At 39.3% G+C, this 21370-nt stretch overlaps 1 protein-coding gene across 4 annotated transcripts in view; it reads left to right on the forward strand.

Moving 5' to 3' along the window:
• The window catches only part of PTPRG (protein tyrosine phosphatase receptor type G), a 713496-nt gene that overhangs the window by 583860 nt on the left and 108266 nt on the right, over positions 1–21370 (forward strand). For 3 of the 4 annotated variants that reach the window (XM_060766454.2, XM_060766455.2, XM_060766456.2), the window contains exons 9-12: positions 6874–7058; positions 10877–10985; positions 13422–13471; positions 15669–16434. In XM_060766454.2, coding sequence (XP_060622437.2) covers positions 6874–7058; positions 10877–10985; positions 13422–13471; positions 15669–16434 — 1110 coding nt within the window. Of the gene's footprint in view, positions 1–6873; positions 7059–10876; positions 10986–13421; positions 13472–15530; positions 16435–21370 lie in introns of all 4 variants that reach the window. The other variant, XM_060766453.2, reaches the window with a different exon arrangement.

Genomic DNA, 21370 nt, shown 5'->3' on the forward strand with positions numbered 1-21370 from the left:
AGTCCTAGACACTTGGGAAGTGTTCGACTTGTGATTTTGTGATATGAAATCCAGCATATAGATCTTGTTTGCTGTGACATATCATGGTTTTGTGTCAGTAAAATAATAATAATAATAATAATAATAATAATTATTATTATTATTATTATTTGGGGATTTGATTTTCCACTCTGAGCTATCCAAAATGTTTCAACAATACAAAACATAGCATATTTACCCCTCAAACCTCCATACCATCAAGAATGTTTAACCCCCCCCCCCCCATCCCAAAAAAGGCATATTGTATGTTTTCTCGTGGGACAGAGATGAAAACACGCCCTCTCCCCCTCTGCAGCAACCTACCCTGAATTAAAGCAATGTAATTAGCATCATAGAGTTAGAAGAGACCAAATGGGCCATCAAGTCCAACCCCCTGCCATGCAGGAAAAGCAGAAAGTACCCGCAACAGATGACCATCCAGCCTCTGTTTAAAAGCCTTGAAAGAAAGAGCTTCCACCAAACTTCCACCAAATTACTTGGGACAGTGGTTAATGAGCATGCAATCAAAATGCCTTTGATACCCAATGCCATACTTTGGGTAGAATTTTACATGGTATACATTCTTCACCTCCCCAACATCACTGTAACTAGATTGATTTCTGAGCTCACAAAGTGTAAATGACATAGGCACAAAGAGGTTCCCATTCTCTCCAGTCCCTTCAATCCAGAAGTAACAACAATGTTTTCGCTTTCATTGTTTGAAAGGCTTGGATGCATGCTTGAGCCTTATATGTTTAATTATTAAATTTAGTGAATATAAGAACACAACACAATTGTCCCCAGCTCTCCCCAACCTTCATCACTTGTTCTGGGAGAAATGTGGTTGACTTGGCATTGGAAAACTACAGAGGCAAAAGAAAACACAAGAATATCTAATCCAACCACTTACTAATGGAGGTATTTACAGTGAAAGCATCCCTAAAACTTACAAAGCAGAAAAGATCATTACTCTATTCAATTGTTGAACCTACTGCACTCTACAAAAATTGAAGGCAGGAAGAGAAACATCTGTTATGATAATGACATGAAGAATAATAACAGTAACATGGAAAGTCTGTAGACTACTGTTTATGTAGCTCACCATGTCACTGCATGGTTCTTAAGACATTCTGTCCTTCAATAATTAGTTACCTTTTTAGCTACCTTATTATGTATCACCTTAATTGAATCATCAGGTAGAATTATAGGTCAAGCATTTTTAGTTCTATTGTGTCATGAAAGGGTTTAGCTAAATTTATAAACCATATGCATATTTTTTGACAGCAAACACTCTAGTTAATGCTTATCATAGTCAACCTTTCCTTTTTGCCCTAGGATAATTGAGGATGTGTTATGTGATGGCTAAGCAAAGCACATATGTAGATAAATAAAGGTTTCTCTGTAAAGCTTTCTACTAAAACACAGGTTTAATACATTAGGGAGTGTGGGATACCCTTCCTCCTTCTGTAGAGATGAACAACACCAAAAGAAGGACTCCTTCTCTACCACCCAAGATAGACTAATGCAATGAAAATGTCTCTGGTTAATCTTGTATGGGGTAATTTTGTATGGGGTAATCTAGTGCAATCTGGAATGATTTTGTATGAGTGCTTTAAAGGTCTGGTGTTCAGAAGAAATTTGGGGACTCAACTTCTGAAATATTTATTGTTATTAATAATATCTCACTTTTTCTCTCCACAAGGAGACTCAGAGCAGCAATTTTAGCTATATGCCTTTCGCACTTGGTTCTTGTTGGTAGATCTAAGGGTTCAATTAAAAAAGAGTGGATCCCATCAAGCTTGACTACTACCCAAGTCTACTATAGGGAACTGCAGAGCACCGTAGGAATATGTTCTATTCTGTCCTAGCAAGAGATGCCTAGCAGTTTGCCTGGGGACCTATTAGTCTGGTTGTCCTTCTATAATAATAAGAATAATAAAACTTTATTTATATACTCCCCAAGAGGACTCAAAGTGGATCCCAAAATAAGACAAAACATTCAATTGCCAGAAAAGAAAATCATACAACAAAAACATTATAAAGCATAAACATAAAATTCTACTAAACAATGAACCAAAATTTAAAATCCAGTTTCAATTTTAGTCCATCAGACAGGTTCAAAGTACCAGTGGCCAAAATTACAGAGTGGGCATGGCCAATTATGAAAGGGCTGGGCAAGGGCTAGTACAACAGTGTATCATAGGGCCAAGGAAGTGTATAATGTGTAGAGCAGGGTCCTAACTGATGGGCCTAGGGACTAGGCATGGGCAATCCATGGTTCTAAATGGTTCTAAAGTACTTAGAAAACTAGTGGGCGCTGGTGCTTTGGTTCTACAGTGTTGTGAAAGTTCTGGTGGTGAAAATTTCATAACTCTAACAAAACTTTCAAAATTTTGTTATAAATGGCAATTCCTAATTGTTTCTGTCATAAAAATCGCAAATAATAAAATAATGAAATTTTGAAAGTTTTGTTAGAGTTCTGAAATGTTCTCCACCAGAACTTTAGCAACACTATAGAAGCAAAGCACTAGCGCCCCTTAGTTTTGAAAGTACTTTAGAACTATTTAGAACCATGGCTTGCCCATGCCTACTAGGGACTAATCATTCTCAAAAACCTGCTGGAAGAACCAGGTTTTCAGGTCCCTACAGAAGGAGGACAGTGTAGGGGCTTCTGTTCACATTGGTGACGTGGAACAGGGGGTTATGGATAGGGTGAAAATTCTTGCAAAAGGGGAATGTGAAAAGACAGAACGAAACTCCATAGTAACATTTTAATGTGTGCATTCAATATTCTGCTAATCCAATATGCACATAAAGTCCATGGTTTGGAGATCAGTATTGGGGCTACTCCAGGTCAGCACAGTATTTAGCCAGTTGCTTCTGAAATCCATGTCAGGACCCTTGTAGGTGTTTCCCATGCTCTGATCTCATTGTCTAGACCTAGAGAAGAAAACCTGGGACTTTTTATGACATGGGTCTCTCTCAAAATTGCAGGTCTGTTCTTTCTGTCTCTGTTTGCATGTTGAGACAGCCCTTCACAGGCAAAAATATGCTCCAAGGGTTTACATGATTGCATATCATGTTTGCATATCATGTTGGTGCTGTCTTAGGATCTAGTACAGGAATGGGCATTGGAAGGTGACAGCACTCTATTTTGCTGCTCTCTGGAGTTCCAGTGGGCAGATTGGGGTATCACAGGCAACACGGTTCAGCTCTTGGTAAGCTTTAGGTCTTCTTGCGTGGATTTTGTCATTTCAAGGTGTCTTCCCAAAACAGAAAGAAAACAGCTAGCTGTATGATGCTTTCAACTTTGATGACCTAGTCTTTTACTGAAAAGCATGAGTTTTGTAGCCACAATTTTGAAGGGCATGTTTGAGGACTTAAGGGGACTTTGGAGAGTTTGATGAGCTATACTGAATTTCCTGCAAGGATTTCATACAAGTCATATGCCACACCATCTAGCACCTTCTAACTTTGATCAAGCACTGCTGTGGCTTAGCATCCTGACCTCAAGTTGCAACAGCAGCACTGTGAATACTGGCCTCCCTTGAAAAGCTCTCATAGGAATTTCTGAGAGAGTGTGTGAAAAGTGCACTAAACTCTTGAAAAGCATTATAGTGTATGTGAAGTAGTGAGTGAGTCTTGAATTTCCATTGTCAGCAAATACACAGCTGCCTGCCTTCTTCCAAAGTTCTGAGGTTAGAATTGGGCAAAAATGTTTGAGAACCTATCCTTATGTTATTTTAGTGAATCACGGTTTCCTAATCTTAAAAATCACAGTCTTTAATGGTATGAATATCACGCCACTCCATCACTTGCCTATTAGTGCCACCTAGTGTTCTCCATCCATATATTTACACTTCAGTTGGGAAAACTCATTGAGTTGTTGTAAATGAGCATTCTTTTTCACACACAAATCATACACTTTGTTTGCTGTCCAGCTAGAACAGTGGTTCTCAACCTGTGGGTCCCCAGATGTTTTGGCCTTCAATTCCCAGAAATCCTAACAGCTGGTAAACTGGCTGGAATTTCTGGGAGTTGTAAGCCAAAACACCTGGGGACCCACAGGTTGAGAACCACTGAACTAAAACATGGATTTATTTACCCTCAGCTTCCTTTGTTGATCTACAGCTATTTAATCATGATTTGTGTCTCTAGCTCTTTCCTAATTATATAAATTGTTCACTTAGTTCTTGTTAAGTGGCATCCCTGGGAGGAATTCCAGTAGTATTGTTCGCAGTGCTTTCATATGTTAACATACATATCCATTGTACCGAATAGGGGAATCCGTGTGATGTAGTAGTTTGAGTGCTGGACTAAGACTCTGGGAAACTAGGTTCAAATCCCTTCTTGACCAATGAAGATTCCTTTGGGCATATCACACCCTTCTGATTTAGGGAAAGGTTTTTTTTCATGCCAGAAGTGGCTTGAGAAACTACAAGTCACTTCTGGTATGAGAGAATTGGCCAGCTGATGAGAGAGAATTGGCTATTGCCCAGGGGACACCCGGATGTTTTACTATCTTGTGGGAGGCTTCTCTCATATTCCTGCATGGGATGCTAGGGCTAACAGATGGGAACTCACCCTGTCTCGCGAATTTGAACCACTGACCTTCAGGTCAGCAGTCCAGCCGGCAAAAGGGTTTAACCTACTGTGCCACTGCAGCTCTCTAGAGAAAGGTAAGGCAGTGGCAATCCCCTCTGAAAAAAAATCTCACTGCGGATAGATTTGCCATAGCGTCACCATAATTCAGAAATAACTTGAAGACACACAAGAACAACATGGTGCATGAATTGAAGCATTCTTCCCCTTTGACACTGACAGGCACCATTGGTAGCTTAGGGTGAGGAACAGGAAGAATTCGGTTCAGATCATTATTTAGCCATGAAATTCACTAGGCTGTTGTGGTCTATTTTCAAGTAATCTTTTAATGATGTCAACTCTTAAGGTGAACAGGGTTTTCTTTTCCACATTTATTTGGATTTGTTGGACTAAGATTTTGGGAATTGAAAAAACAAATGTCTGCTCACTCAGTTCTTGTGGGGTTTTTCGGGCTATATGGCCATGTTCTAGAGGCATTTCTCCTGACGTTTCGCCTGCATCTATGGCAAGCATCCTCAGAGGTGAGGTCTGCTGGAGCTGGGAAAAAAGGGGTTTATATATCTGTGGAATGACCAGGGTGAGACAAAGGGCTTTTGTAAGTTGGGCTAGGTGTGAATCTATCAACTGACCACCTTGATTAGCATACAATGGGCTGACTGTGCCTGGAGCAAACTCTTCTTGAAAGGTGATTAGATGTCCCTGCCTGTTTTTCTCTCTGCTGTTTTTGCTGTTGCAATTTTAGATTTTTTTAATACTGGTAGCCAGATTTTGTTCATTTTCATGGTTTCTTCCTTTCTGTTGAAATTGTCCACATGTTTGTGGATTTCAATGGCTTCTCTGTGTAGTCTGACATGGTGGTTGTGAGAGTGGTCCAGCATTTTTGTGTTCTCAAATAAAATGCTGTGTCCAGGCTGGTTCATCAGGTGCTCTGCTATGGCTGATTTCTCTGGTTGGAGTAGTCTGCAGTGCCTTTCATGTTCCTTGATTCGTGTTTGGGCGCTGTGTTTGGTGGTCCCTATGTAGACTTGTCCACAGCTGCATGGTATACGGTAGACTCCTGCAGAGGTGAGGGGATCCCTCTTGTCCTTTGCTGAACGTAGCATTTGCTGGATTTTCTTGGTGGGTTTGTAGATTGTTTGTATGTTGTGTTTCCTCATCAGCTTCCCTATGCGGTCAGTGGTTCCCTTGATGTATGGCAGGAACACTTTTCCTCTGGGTGGATGTTCATCTTGACTCTCGTGGCTTGTTCTTGGTCTTGTAGCTCTTCTGATGTCTGAGGTGGAGTATCCATTGGCCTGGAGTGCCCAGTTGAGGTGGTTCAGTTCATCTTGGAGGAGGTGGGCTTCGCAGATTCTTTTTCCACGGTCTGCCAAGGCTTTAATGGTGCTTCTTTTTTGACTTGGGTGATGGTTGGAGTTTTTATGTAGATATCTATCTGTGTGTGGGGGTTTTCTGTAAACGGTGTGACCCAATTGTTGATCTGGTTTACGGATGACTAGGACATCTAGAAAAGGCAGTCTTCCTTCCTTTTCGTTTTCCATAGTGAACTGGATGTTTGAGTGGATGCTGTTAAGATGGTCCAGGAACCTGTTGAGTTCTTCTTCTCCATGGCTCCAAATGGTGAAAGTGTCATCCACATATCTGAACCATATAGTGGGCATTTTGGTTGCTGTTTCAAGAGCTTGTTTTTCAAATTGTTCCATGTAGAAGTTAGCTATGACTGGGCTGAGAGGGCTCCCCATAGCTACTCCATCTTTCTGTTCGTAGAATTCATTGTACCACTGAAAATAGCTGGTGGTGAGGCAATGGTGAAACAGCGCCGTGATGTCTTCTGGGAACCTCTGATTGATGAGTGCCATGGTGTCTGCAACTGGGACCATGGTAAATAGAGACACCACATCAAAGCTGATCAGTTTGTCATTTGTATTTAGCTTGAGATTGCTGATTTTTTTTCAATGAAGAGGGCTGAGTCCTTGATGTAGTGTGTTGTGAGCCCAATGTGGCTTTGTAACTGTGCAGCAAGAAATTTGGCTAAGTCATATTTGGGGGATCCAATAGCACTCACGATGGGTCTGAGTGGGGTGGAGTCCTTATGGATTTTTGGGAGTCCATAAAGCCTGGGTGGAAGGACTTCCGGAATGTCTGCTCAGTTCTCAAAACCCTCTGGGCAGATCATTCTCCCTCAACCTTTTGTTTTTTCCTCAATGTAGATTCATATCATATTAATATTTTGTCCCCTTTTTTTTTTGAAAGTTTGCAGTACTCCTCCTGTCAACATGAAAGTGAAATCAGTGAACAGAACAGCCTTGCTGGTGACCTGGAATCAACCAGAGATGATCTATCATCCTCCCATTATGAACTATATGATTTCCTACAGCTGGACTAAAAATGAAGATGAAAAGGAGAAGACTTTCACGAAGGACAGTGACAAGGACCTGGTAAAACCACAGCATCAGAAATTGCCATTAGTGTTAAGATAGCCTTACTCTGTCTTTCCTCAGTAGAAGGTAGGGATGTGAAGCAAATGGGGCTTAAGCTAAATTTATGATTCCACTTAATTCCATTTAAAACATGAACAGTTGGGTTCTGCTCACCATTCCACAACATGAAAGCATCTAAATCTGATTCTTTCTTTGCATGAAGTCAAGTGGATTTGTCCTTATTTAACACAGTGAGGATTCATCCACTTTGGAAGCTGTTGACTGCCAAAGGGGACAGGTGTCCAGCCACCCTACTTGTTTTTTTGCACCAAATGAAAACTCTCTTTGCAAAGGCCAATAGATCCTAATGTGAAAATGGCATTGGCAATATTTATGTGAGTGTTCTCATTAGCAGAGCCATTGCTTCTTTGTTGGATTTGGCCTTCAGAACTATCTGTCCTGTAGCAGATGTGCCTATGTAATGGAGTGTCTCAGACTCTGCAAGAAATGTAAGCACAAGGAGCAGCAGTCTGTGTGCTTTTTGGAATATCTCTCTAGAGGCAAGTGACAACTGTAAAGTCTTTAAAATTCCATGTGTATAGAATGAAAGTGACATATTCCATTTTTGAAAGAGCTCAGTTTATTGTTAATCAAAGCAAGCTTCTGGAATAATGAAATTGGTAATTGTATATGCACATAAAAATGTAGCCGCAATGAGTGAAATTTCTAATGACGGTTATCTTTTGTACTTCTTTGCAAATACACACTTCCTGGGTACCATTCAATCAGTTATGGGATAATATGTCTCTTATTCTTCCCGAGACTGAGGTTCTTTTACTTAATTTCCATTTATATTTTCAATTTTCCCCCACTAGACGTTGTTATCTAGGTCGCATTAGGGAGTGATGTGCTTCATGAAATCAGAAAGTAATCTTTTGAAAGGTGCCCAAGGTTAGAGCTGCATGGTAATTTCAAACTTGTTATCATTTTACAGACTGAAAGGATATTGTTTTTTCACTTTTGATTATTAATAAAAGGAGAGTGTATTAATTAGGAAAAATATCCAATTACAAACGTGAGACATACCTCCCAAGGAATAGATGTTGCACCATTTTCCTTCATTTTTGTTATTTCATAATTTGTTGGGTAGCTGTTAAAGATGTGGTAATGACTGGCACTTAGGAACCTCTAAGCACCAGTCTGTGACCAAAAGAATGCCAATCCAAGTCAGCGTTGTGTTGTGATCATCCCCAATATCCACTTCTAGGCTTTTCTGATGTCATTCCACATATATTTTTTTTCTGCACTCCCTACTTTCTACTTCCTTGCCTCTGTAGAAGGAAAGCTGGTAGTGGGATGGGGACATCTTCACCATTGATCAGCTAAGGGTCATAGAAGATTGGAGGAATCTTTCTAGTTTTTGGTCTATGTCATGTAATTCGTACATCTATCCCATTCAATTTCTGCATTAATCTGCATTTTTAAAAGTAGCATTTTAATATTGAAAGGAGTGTATTGCCCAAAGGATAATACCAATCCACACAAGGTGTGGAAGAGGTAACTATTAGGCTTGGGGGATCCATGGTTCTAAATGGTTCTAAAGAACTTATAAAACTAGAGGGCACTGGTGCTTTGCTTTTACAGTGTTACTAAAGTTCTGGTGGTGAAAATTTCAGAACTCTAACAAAACTTTCAAAATTTCATGATTATTTCATTATTGGCAATTTTTATGACAGAACCAATTAGGAACTGCCATTTATAATGAAATTTTGAAAGTTTTGTTAGAGTTCTGAAATTTTCACCACCAGAAACACTGTAGAAACAAAGCACCAGTGTCCTCTCATTTTGTAAGTACTTTAGAACCAATTAGAATCATGGATTGCCCATGCCTAGTCACTATATATCAGAAGTCACCAGGGTCAGCAAACAACTGTGCCTAATTAATGCCCAAACCATAAAGGGCAGAACTGACTTCATGGTTCAGACACAAATAGATGTGTGCATGCCAGTTTTTCTAACACTTATAAGACTTATTTTTGTCACTTTTCTAATTGGACAAGTATTTGTTGCAAGACATGTTGTTGCCTCCGAGATAATTTCATCAGGTTACCTGATCTTTAGTATTGACTCCCAGATTTCTTCTACTCCAACAAAAACATTCACCCATTCCCATTATGCTATACCTATTCCATTGTCTCTTGACATCCTGTTGATTGTTAATACTTCTGTGAACAACTGTTTAAGGATATTCACAGCTTTATAAAAATAGCAACAGAAAGAAAAATCTCAATTTACACAATTTCAAAAGCTTTCTCGCAGTGAGAAGAAAATTGCTAAATTATTTGCTGCTTCCTTCAAGAACAAAAGTAGCAAAGAATTCAACATCCCTACAAAGTGGAAACATATTCCTTTGAGCCAGAAGCATGAACAGTTGTTCCTGCTAACCAACATTTTTACTGGATTCTGAAATTATTTTACTAGCTGAAGAGCTCATTTTGACAAGAAGAATCTAGTTTCACACTGTCTTTCTTGAAACCTGCCTTCAACCAATATGTGACCCCAGGAAAGTATTTTCATGCTTGCAACAAAAAAACTTATTCAAGAACAGCCAGAGTGGTTACTGTGAAATCCCTACTTAAAGTAAACTTTGATTACACAGACAAAGATCTCATGGGCTTGACGGACCACATCCTGTAAGCCTTTTCTTGACAGGCTTGTAATAGCTTCTGAATCACACCAAGGCAAGTCATGTCAGAAGGTCGCAGAGACCTTTTGTATCAAATATAATGTAACTATACCCTGTTCAGTCAATTTAAAAGCATTTGGGTTCTATACAGGAGGAATTGCAGTGGAGGAAACCATGCTAGCTCAACTCCCCTCCATTGCTTTCACACTCCATCCATAGAAGACATCTGTAGAGGCCTTTTGAGCAATGTAAAACTCTGAAAGATAACAGCTTGAAACTTCATGGAAAGCTTTTAAAGATAGAGGATACCATCTGCTATAGAGAGTAATGTGTCATCCTTTCCACTTGGGGAGCAGTAAGAATGATGGTGGAAGCTGGTGCTTATATCTTTGGTTGCCACTACACTGTATAATTAATGCTGTTGGACACAACTTTAACTGCCATGGCTCAATGCTATGGCATTCTAGGATTTATATCTTGGGGAGGTACCATCACGATTTGGCAAATAAGATTAAAGATTATGTAAACTCTCATAATTCCACAGCATTGACCCATGGCAGTTACAGCAGTGTCAAACTGCATTAATTCTACAGTGCAGATGCACCCTTTGTCCCTCACTAACCCTCCTCAATTCCAAGAGTCCGGACATGTTTAAAACAACTGGATGAATCACATGTGGCAAAGGGATATAATTCCAAATCCCTACTTCCTTCTTTGAAAATTAATTTTCAGCTACTTTATCAACTCCATTATTGTAACATATGTAAATACAGTTTGGTCTCATTAGGATAGTGTGATAGAAAGATGGAAATGGGTTCCTTTGAGCATTATTCTGAGAAATAGTACACTGATCCAGAGACAAGTCTTGTGGCAGGAGGAAGTTAGGCTGGGTTGGTTTATATCAGATAATAGAATTTCCATTTTCATGGTGGAGGGCATTGCTTATTTTTCCATAAAGGTTGACGTTTTGTTCTTGCCCAAGAGTTACTTAACCCTTCATGCAGACTCAGACCAATGAGATCAGTTTCTCTCTTGTTCAAGTGAGCTTTCCCTTCCTGTAAAATGTATTTTAAGTATTATTTGTGTTTTGCAGATTGATCATTTCTGTCGGGAGGGATATCACTGAATAATATCTATTTTTTTTAAACAGAAAGCCATCATTAGCCATGTCTCACCTGACATCCTTTATCTGTTCAGAGTTCAAGCAGTTTGCCGAAATGACATGCGCAGTGATTTTAGCCAGACAATGCTTTTTCAAGGTAAAGCCATGTGATTTCTCTGTTCTTTTGTACCATTCTCTTACAGTATACATTGGTAGTTACGATTTACTGTTGCAAGCTTTTGTGACATGGTGTTTGTGAAGAATGCTTACCTTAACTCACAGTCACATGCAATTAGTAAATACATCATTCAAAGGATGAAGCTTTGCTAGCATGATTCATAGAATGACAAGTTCTCAAAATATTGAGTTTCTTCACCTTCCAAACTGTGGGAAGAGAATGATCCTGTGAGTTCTGTCCTCTGCCGTATTCTTTGCTGCTGAAATTCAGGGACATCAGTTCTTAGGACTGGGCTACAAAGTAAGGGACATATTTTTTCAATTTCTTTCTTGCATATTTAAGTTTATCTATTATATACATAGACTCGTTTGAATGCATAGGTCATCTTCAAGGGCCTATATTTGCATCTAGTATATCCACATGTTAAGCCATAACTTCACTAATGACAGAAGGGATCAATATTGTCAGATAGAGCAACATATACAAAAGGCATTCATGTCAAACAGGGACTTCTAATTTTACAGGTATACAAATAAATTCTAGGGTGCCAATACTATGTGCAGTAGTAAGTGGTTAGTATGTCTTATTACTAATAGGCGGCACACATGTTGTGGGCCAGTCCAGAGACCATTCATCAAAATGGCAGACAACAGTGTTAGTGTGTGCATGGAACAACATGTGCTGATGAAGCTTCTTGCCAATGAAGACTTCAAACCTGTGGATATCCTCAGAAGGCTTCAGACTCAGTACAGTGATGAGACGCTAGTCTGCAATAAGACATTTGAATGGTGTAAACGTTTCTAACATGGTCTTATGTCCATCAGTTACGATCCTGGCCCTGGTGGTTCCCAGCCCACAGCAGTAATTCCTGTGCATAGAACGCCTGATCTTGGCGAGTCGACATATAACCTGTTGTGAAATTGCACAAGAGATTGATCTTTCTGTGGAAACTGTGAACACAGTCATTCACTATAATATAATAATATATTTTATTTATATTCCACTCTATCTCCCCAAGGGGACTCAGAGTGGATTACAGGTACATATATGGCAAACATTAAATGCCGTTATACAATTGACAGAAACGGACAATACATAAGCAGAGGCAAGGCTTCTCTCTTTTTATCTCTGGCATCCGGCTGTGCTCAACTTGGCCATGGGGATGTGCTATTGTTTTATTTTCCACACTGAGGAGCCTGTCGTCCATGGAATCCTTTCTTGGTCGGATTTTTGCCATGTTTTTCATGGCGCCTTTCACCTCCCCGCCAAAGCGGTACCTATTTATCTACTTACATTGTTGTTTTCAAACAGCTAGGTGAGCAGAAACTGGGCTGACGGTGGGAGCTCACCCTGTCTTGGGCTTGAACTGCCAGCCTACTGGTCGGTAGGATTTTCAATAGCAGGTGATTTTAACTGCTGTGCTAGCCTGGCCATTTGAATTTCCAAACCGTTTACAGACTCTTGAGTACTATCGTGTTCTGAGTGATATGCATATGTGCCTGCAGAAAAAAACAGCCTGGTTTGGTCACTGAGAGTGTCCTGTTTCTCCAGGACAATGTACAAGCTCCTACTGCTCGCCACGCTACATGCGCATTACAGGAGCTTTGATGGGAGGTAGTCCCACAATTCGACTTATAGTCTGGACCTCATTCTGAGTGATTTCTACCTGCAATTTGGACCCCTAAAAGAGTTCCTTGGAGGTCAGCATTTCAGTACTGATTATGAAGTGATGTAGGCTGTCAGACACACTGACAAATATTTCTATGACGAAGCTTTCCACTCCTTGAAATTGCCTCTTTTATTTTATAAACTCAAAATTCCCGGTTTGACTTGAATGCCCTTTGTATATGTATTGGTTGAGATTCTGAATGTTCCTGGTTCAAATTCAAAGCGAGGTAGTTGTGTCAGGAGTGACTACACTTTTATTTTAATTACAGAAACAGAGGTTTCTCACTCTTGCTCTAGAGGTAGAGCATCATCATGGTAAGATATAAGAAGCACTTGGACACGAGAGGCAAGGAGATCATAATTCCAGCAGTTTTGGGGGAGTAGTGGTGATTCAAAATCTTGTACCGTGTATTTGCTTGCTCTTAGAAGGATACTAGAATAATAGTCAAAAACCTGAGCATCTACAATGTGACAATCAAGAAAAGGAAATCCTGAGTCTTGGGAATCTGCACATTATTTTTCAGGATGGGCAGTGTAGCATGCAGCACACATTAATAATGACCTGGTTTTCCCCCTCTTAAATCCCTTCATGCTTGAATCTGCCCAGAAATTTCTGGATAGAGGGCATGATATATATATATATGTGTGTGTGTGTGTGTGAATAATGTTTAGCCATTTTTTTTCTAGTTGTACAATCTAGTTAATTATTCTCATTCTTTTTCTGTTCCCCTCTTTCCACACCATCAGATAACACAACTCGGATTTTCGAAGGGACCAGAATAGTAAAAACAGGAGTGGTAAGTGAAATGAATTATTGGAATGAATATAAAAATATTTATGATAATTTCATCCAGCAGATGGCAGCATAATGTAGTAAATCTCTAAACAAATTTCAGATTCGAGGGATTTGCAGGAGTTTTGATTAAGAGCTCTGAGTTGTCTTTCAACCTCAGTTGACTCAATATTACTTCAGAGAAGCAACACATTATCCTGAGGCAATGCTGCTGCATTTATGTGTATTAAGTCATTAGAATTTCTGTAAAAGTTTTGGGCACAGCAAATAATGCACTGAAGAGTATATAAAAACACCCAGGAACCTAGGAGCTGAATCAATATATGAGGACATACTCAGCATTTTTGGTTTGGTCATTGGGAACTGCAAAAGCCTTCATGGATTTTAAGAGCAATTGCGCAGTCAGCAGTTTCTGTAAAAAAAAAAAAAATCCAACAACCCAAACATCCCTGCAATGTGCCAGATGTTCAAAATTCCTTTTCCTTTTTAGTGAGGTAGTCATAGCAAGCAGGCATGGAGCTTTGCTGTGGCAAGAATAAATAAAGATGCAGTGTATCTCTTTACATCCCTCTCATACTGAAGCTAATTTCATACAATTTTTTTAATACGTTTGTGCATGAAATAAAGTTCAGAGATAAACACTGAACCTTCAGAAAACAAGGGTCTTCTCCACTCATGTGGAGAATTATATATATTTTATATTATTTTGGATTTCCAGAGAAGGAAAGTTCAACTTTTGTTATTTAACTCAACTATGCAATAATCTTTTACAGATTCATAGAGTGGATAACTGTGAGGAATATAATGATAGTACAGAGAAAATCAGTTCAGAGGTCTGATAACAATAATGAAGAGTCCCCTGGTTAAACCACTGAGCTGCTGAACTTGCTGACTGAAAGGTTGGCAGTTTGAATCCAGGGAGTTGGGTGAGCTCCCGCTGTTAGCCCCAACTTCTGTCAACCTTGCAGTTCAAAAACATGTACATGTGAGTAGATCAATAGGTACCACTTCTGCAGGTCCTCCATGCAGTCATGCCGGCCACATGACCTAGGAGGTGACAATGCCAGCTCTTTGGCTTAGAAATTGAGATGAGACCCACCCCCTTAGAGTCAGACATGACTAGACTTAATATCAAAGGGAAACCTTTACCTTTACTTTAACAATAATGCATGAGGATATTTCCTCTCTCTGTGTGTCTTTTACCTCTTCTATTCTGTCCATTAGATCATGAAATAGCTGAATCAACTATAATTCCATTTCTAAAGTTAATTAGAGACTTGCCATCACAATCTTAGTTCTGCACTGCAACATTTTGGACATGCCATTCTTTCTAACAAAGGCATGTCAAGCTTTGTATAAATATGTTGACCTTTCCTTAAATAGAGACTAGGCCCTGGATACACCAAATCAGGACAGAGATAATTACCTAAGTATAACACTGATGTTGAAGGAAAACAGTTAAGTGTCTAATGTCACAAATGTCATGCCTTTAATAACTATTGGATACAGTTGCTAAATATAGTTAAATTACAGGCAAAGAAAAATGTTAATGGAACATTGGGAAAAAATGCAAAGTAGAATAAAACTATTGCGTCATAATATTTTGCTGAAGCAAGTAAAATATTTTAGCAGAGAGGAATTCATGCAGGAGTCCCCCTAAAGGAAAGATAAAAGAAGACACCATAATTAAAAAGTGTTTCATGTTTTATGAATAGTATACACGCAAGCCATTGTTTTCCTTGATCTCATTTATTTCAGCGGAGAGGATTTAAGTATCTGCATCTTAACTCTCAGTGAAACCAATCAGATTTAGAAGAGCTTAGGTTTTGATGAATTGCACCTGCAGGCTTGGGGGTGGAGGACAACAATGCTGGAGTCTTTGAAATCCATTTCCATGCCCTACTTGATATTTAATATTAAATACAAAAAAACTTACAATGCCCTATTTAAAAGGAAATATAGTTGTTTTATGACTTCTGTGCTGTTATGTCTTGTGAAACTTCATGTTTTTGCCAACTAGATTTAACTACAATGGCTTAAATATACTTGTCTTATTTAAACAGAATAATGGGCACAATGGAGTGTTTGGAAAGAAAAGGAAAACAAAAGGAAAAAAGAGCCGAGGTAGCATGTCAGGTACCTCTACTGATGCTCTCTCTGCTGTGTTTTCTTCTCTTGTTCCCCCTGGTGATTTCTTCAAGCCTACAGCTTCGCCGGCACCTTCAGCCGACATGGCTCCCATCAGTTCTGGATCTTCTACTTGGACCTCCTCTGGCCTCCCCTTTTCTTTTGTGTCCATGGCCACTGGGATGGGGCCTTCTTCTAGTGGGAGCCAAGCAACAATGGCTTCAGTGGTCACCAGCACCTTGCTTGCTGGCCTTGGGTTTAGCGGGAGTGGTATTTCCTCTTTCCCTAGTACTGTTTGGCCAACTCGACTACCAACATCTGCTTCTTCCAACAAGCAGTCTGCAAGGCCGGTTGTGGCCACTACTGAAGCATTGTCTTCTCCAGGGCCAGACAGTGATTCTGCTCTCCCAAAAGACAATGAAGGAGCAGAGGATGGAGAGAAAGATGAGAAAAGTGAAAGTGAGGATGGTGAAAGAGAGCATGAAGAAGAGCGGGAAAAGGATTCAGAAAAGAAAGAAAAGAGTGCGACAACAGAGGCTGCTGATGTACAGGATAACAGTGAGGTTACAAACACCACTCTTGCTCCCAACAGAACTACAGAGGAGGGAGGGAATAAAACCATACCTGATCGAGAGCATAGCCAAAACATTCTCCCAACGGGTAGGACGCCCAAAGGAGAAGGAATTACAGAACTAGACACTCAGTTTGAAATAATCTCATCCACCCAAGTGCCACCAGCATTCACAGATGAACAATACACTCGTGAAATTCCAAGAAGACCTGACACAGCATCAGTGACAACGTTACCAAAAGATAACAGATTTATTACTATTAATCCAGGTAAGTTGTTTTTGATGGGTTGTTGATGGCTGGGCAAAACATGGTGTTTGGAAAGAGAAACAGGTTTTTTCATCGTAACAAAATATTGCAGGTGCTTTGAAGTGTTGCACAATTATCCATGGAGTTCACATTTCATTAGTCCTATTGCACCTTCTGTGGATAAGCCACCCTTATGAGCAGACAATGTGAAGCTTCATGTTTCGTCATGCTAGTAAAGAAAAATTCTTATAATGTAACGTAATTTTCAGCCATTAACTTTACTCTCTAATTATTATTAATTTTCTAATATAAAGATTGGTATCAAGTTTTTTTAAGGGATGTCATAAAATCTGAATGTATGTTGGGGGAGGAATAGGGACTGTGTCAGTTGCCCTACCCATAACTTTCTAGTAATGTAGTAGCTTATTTCTAAATTCATAGTCCACCCAGTACATCTAGAAATTTGTTTCTGAGCAACTAGAAACACATCAAGTCTCTGCTGGCTAGTTTTAAGGTCAGTAGAGTCAGCCCTCAGTTTTTGTGGGGTTAGGAGTGCAGGTCCCTGCAAAAGAGGAAAAACTGTGATTATCTCTAGTTGGGATCAGACAAGGAGATGGAAGGAGGGAGGAGTGGGGTGTGTGTGGATCCCTGGGTGGGCAGAGGGAACACCCACCCATGGAAATGGGTGAAATGGAGGAAGAAAGAGCTGGGTTGGGCAGGATTGTGGTGCTGGCAGGAGGAGCACAAGGGCAGAAGGAAGAAACTGTGCCAGCTGATACTAAGGCAGGGCTGCGAGTATGAGCTGAAGTAAGTTAGTGAGTGAAGTTCTCCTTTCACATTGTATGTAGGCATCCATTGTATAATCAAATGGGTGGTCCACGAGTCTCTGTCTCTGGATAAAGCATTATAAACCCCACCTCACATTCACCTAATCCCTGCTCTTTTCCCTTCCTCTCTACCCACCCCATTCCCTCCATTCATCCTATCTGCTAATACTATATTTAGTAATTTTCCATGTTTCTTCTCCATATAAGCATTTATCAAGCTCAATAAAAACAATTCTTGTTTCAGTTGAGCATTACCATTCAAAATCCTTTCCATCTAATTACGAAATTGACCTCAAAATTTGTTAGCCTTTCTGCACAAATCATAAAATATCTAAACCCCTTTATGCGTTAGGACAATTTTTCTGGGGTCAAATACCAATGGTGCAATAGTTTATAAATATTCTCCTCAGGATCATAAAACAATGTTAATTCTACTCCTTTATTTTCCCTAATGTGTTCTATGTATATTAAGACCCAAAATTTTGAAACCACCTTATGATACACTCCTTGACCTGTTCCTCTTCCAACTCAATTTTTTTCACAGGTGTTTGTATGTCTTACCCAGCAAATGTTTATGATATGTATAAAGTTGCAACTCAAATTCAAGCCTGTTCTGTTCAAAATCATCTGTGACTGTGGTATAAGTGTTCTCTGTGTTTGTGTGTGCAAAAAAACTTGTTGTGTGAAAACAAAAACTAGAAGCTTAAAAGAGATAAAACACCTTCCTTTAAAAAGTAGAAGTGTACTCCATGTTAGGAAAAGCAAGAACACAATTTTCAGAAACTGTTGTAGTTGCAAGATTATAATAAAATTGAATTTGAAGGTGGGTGCAGTTATGTTTATACCTACCACGGTGTTTTTGAAATATATTAGAAGCAAGAATCCTGCAAAAGAAAGAGTACAGCTGCTAGACCTCCAGTGTGTAAGAGGAGCACTCATGGATGACAGGATAAATGAGTTCTTTGCATCTAGTGCCACAAAAGGAGGTAAAGAAGAATGGCCAACACTTGAACTATTCTTCTTGGGTGGTGAATTGGAAGAAATGTTGAAGTATTCATAGGACAGATTTTAGAGTAAATTCACTGATTTAAAGAATGATGATTAACCAAGACCAGATGGTATTCACCCAAGATTTCAAAGAGCACTTTCACATGAAAAGTGGAACACTGCCTAGTGTCCGGTCTTTTTCTTTTGACATCTTCTGTCATACCAGGCAATTTACAAAAGGCTGATAAAACACCATCTTTCACAGAGACATATGTGCACAATCCTAACTCTAGAAAGGATCCTGGAAATTTAAGACAGGTAAGCTTGATTTGAGTGCTTTATGGTAATAGACACAATTGTCAGGATTTTTTCTAATAAAACAAAGTATAAAATATCGTAAGTAAATTTAACTTTCTTAGTATACTGATTGAATTCCTGGTGATCTTCATCCAAGGGAGTCTCAGAACCTTTACCTATAATACTACATAATAGGTTTTTTTTTAAAGCCATGCTAGTCTTGCAGATTTATATCTGCAAAAACCTATGTTAATTTTTTTAAAATGTCTTTAAGGTGCTGCTATACTCCCTTTTCCCCCTCCCTCCTTTTTACCTACCACATAAGAATCTATAGGAAAAGGTCATGTACCCAGAAGATGGGAAAGCAGATTTATGACCAAATCTTACTAGACATCTTGGACCTAACAACTCAGTCCTATATAATTTTCTGTAGAGGTAGAACCAATAAAAGTAGCAATTAGAATAGTAGTAGCCACAAGAGTCATTTTATATAATGGGGAAATGGAAGATAATAGTTGCATAATTGCCTATAGACCTGCAGAGGGCAGACTGGTTTTTCCTGGAGATTGTACTCCACAGTGATCTAGTGTCCATAAGGACTTTTTCCCTTCCTTTTTTAGAATTTCTTTTCTTCAATGGAAAAGTTTGATCTTTTATGCAAAGCATATTGACTGATATGAAATCCTTACACAGATAGTTTCCAAGTTACAAACAATTCACAGTTAAGAATGGGTGGAAGACAGCAGGAAGTGAGAGAAATCTGCCCCTCAGAAGGAAAATTCACACCTGGAAGAGTTATCATGAGGAAAAGATGTCTCTTTTGAAGGTTTATCACCAATCCTTGTTTCCACAACAAGCCAAATTTTTCAAAATCCAATTCTCACAGGATCAGAAAGTGAGGTGAAATCTTCTGAACAGTGGTACAAACAGCAAAACAAACACCACAAGGATGCTAACCTTTCCATTTGCTATCCTTAGCTAATATATATACATATATATTTGGCTGGAGTTACACTTAAAAGTTTACAGTTCCAATTTACAAACAAATTCAACTTTAGAAGAAACCTACAGAACCTATCTTGTTCGTAACTTGAGGATTGCCTGTATACCACTTATTTTATATTCGGAGTTTTAAAAATGCCACAATAATGTCATCAGGTCAACAGCTTATAAAAACAGCTTTCTATTAGCAATAAATAACTTCGTTAACTCAGGGTTCATCTCTGTAGGGTTCATCTACACTGTAGAATTAATGCAGTTTGACACCATGTTAATCTGCCATGGCTCAATGCTATGAAATCCCAAGAAATGTAGTTTTACAAGGCATTTAACCTGCTCTGCCAAACTACAAGTCCCATGATTTCATAGCATTGACCAATGGCAGGTAAAGTCAGGTCAAATTGCATTCCATCGACAATGTAGATGCATCCATAGTCTTTCATTTTTTTCCAACCATGTTGTCCTGATTTCTCTTTCAACTGCCATACCACAAGAAGGGTTGTTCAGCATGAAAATTTCCTTATTCAGTTAGTCTTCCACATTTTCAGCTTTTGAATATTTGATTGCATTTGGTTAATATGTTCTCCTTATTTTTGCACTGGGAAGCAGTCAGGGAGAGGGAGATCCCTGACTTTCCTTTTCTGCTGCCTTTTTGCTGGAGAAGTCACCTACATAGAACTAGGTGTCCAGCCATGAGGTCAACAATGAGGGGCCACCTCCTCACCATAAATTTAATGGCCACACACCTTGTTCAAACTTCTAAACAAACAACTTCTCTAGCAGGACTCTTCCTTGGAAGCTGCTTGGCCAGGAAGGCAGCAGCAGATGAATCACTTTGGAAGAGAATAATAATAATAATAATAATAATAATAATAATAATAATACCCCACCACCATCTCCCCAGAGGGGACTCGGGGCGGCTAACATGAGGCCAAGCCTGAAAATACAATACAGCAAAATAAAATACAAAGCAACAAAAATTACATCACCATAAAATACATAAAGTAACAGAATAAAATAAGCAGTGCACAATAACATAGTGGAGAGAGAAAAAACACAATAGACGGGCCAAATGCACAAGATAAAATAATAAAACCCTGGATGAGATAGGAGTAGAAAAGTGTATTTGTGAGGGAGGAGCTCAAAGGGACGAACAGTGGGGTTAGAGCTTCATTAAGGTTGCGGGGAAAGTGCATCATGAGGACAACACTGTAGATGGAGCAGACATTGCAAATATCAATTTGAAATGTGGAGTGCAATACAGTTTCAATGTGATATAGGTGTGGCATTAATGGCATGAATTACGGGCAGCTCCAGGGCTAAATAAACTGAATGCAGCTGGATTATTTAGTGATGTAAACCTTTGCTTCTTAAATGATACATCCCAAATGGGGGGCCCATAGCTCAGTGTTGGAGTTGTGAAAAATTTGACAACAGGTAAAAATTTCCGGAACGCCACTTCCGGAAATTTTTACCTGTTGTCAAATTTTTCACAACTCCAACACTGAGCTATGGGCCCCCCATTTGGGACGTATCGTTTGGGACGTGTCTAACGCCACTTAGACATTTAGATGAATCTGTTAGCAACAATGTGCAGTGTTTACAGTTGACTCTGCAGAAAATGCTTTAGCTGTACTTCATAAGAAGGGAAGTCAGCCTGTTTAACAAGCTTTCTAAATGCTGATTTACTATCAGAAAATGTTTACTTTGTATACCTATTTTCTATACCTATATACCTGGGATTGTGTAATAAGTTATTGGCCAGAAAGGGCTCATGAAAAAAAAAGGTCAGTCAGAAAGGGGTTGCAAGTGGAATAGGCTTAAGAAGCCCTGGTGTAGACAAGCTC

Source organism: Anolis sagrei, chromosome 2, assembly GCF_037176765.1.
Source record: "Anolis sagrei isolate rAnoSag1 chromosome 2, rAnoSag1.mat, whole genome shotgun sequence".
Classification (NCBI taxonomy): Eukaryota; Metazoa; Chordata; class Lepidosauria; order Squamata; family Dactyloidae; genus Anolis; species Anolis sagrei.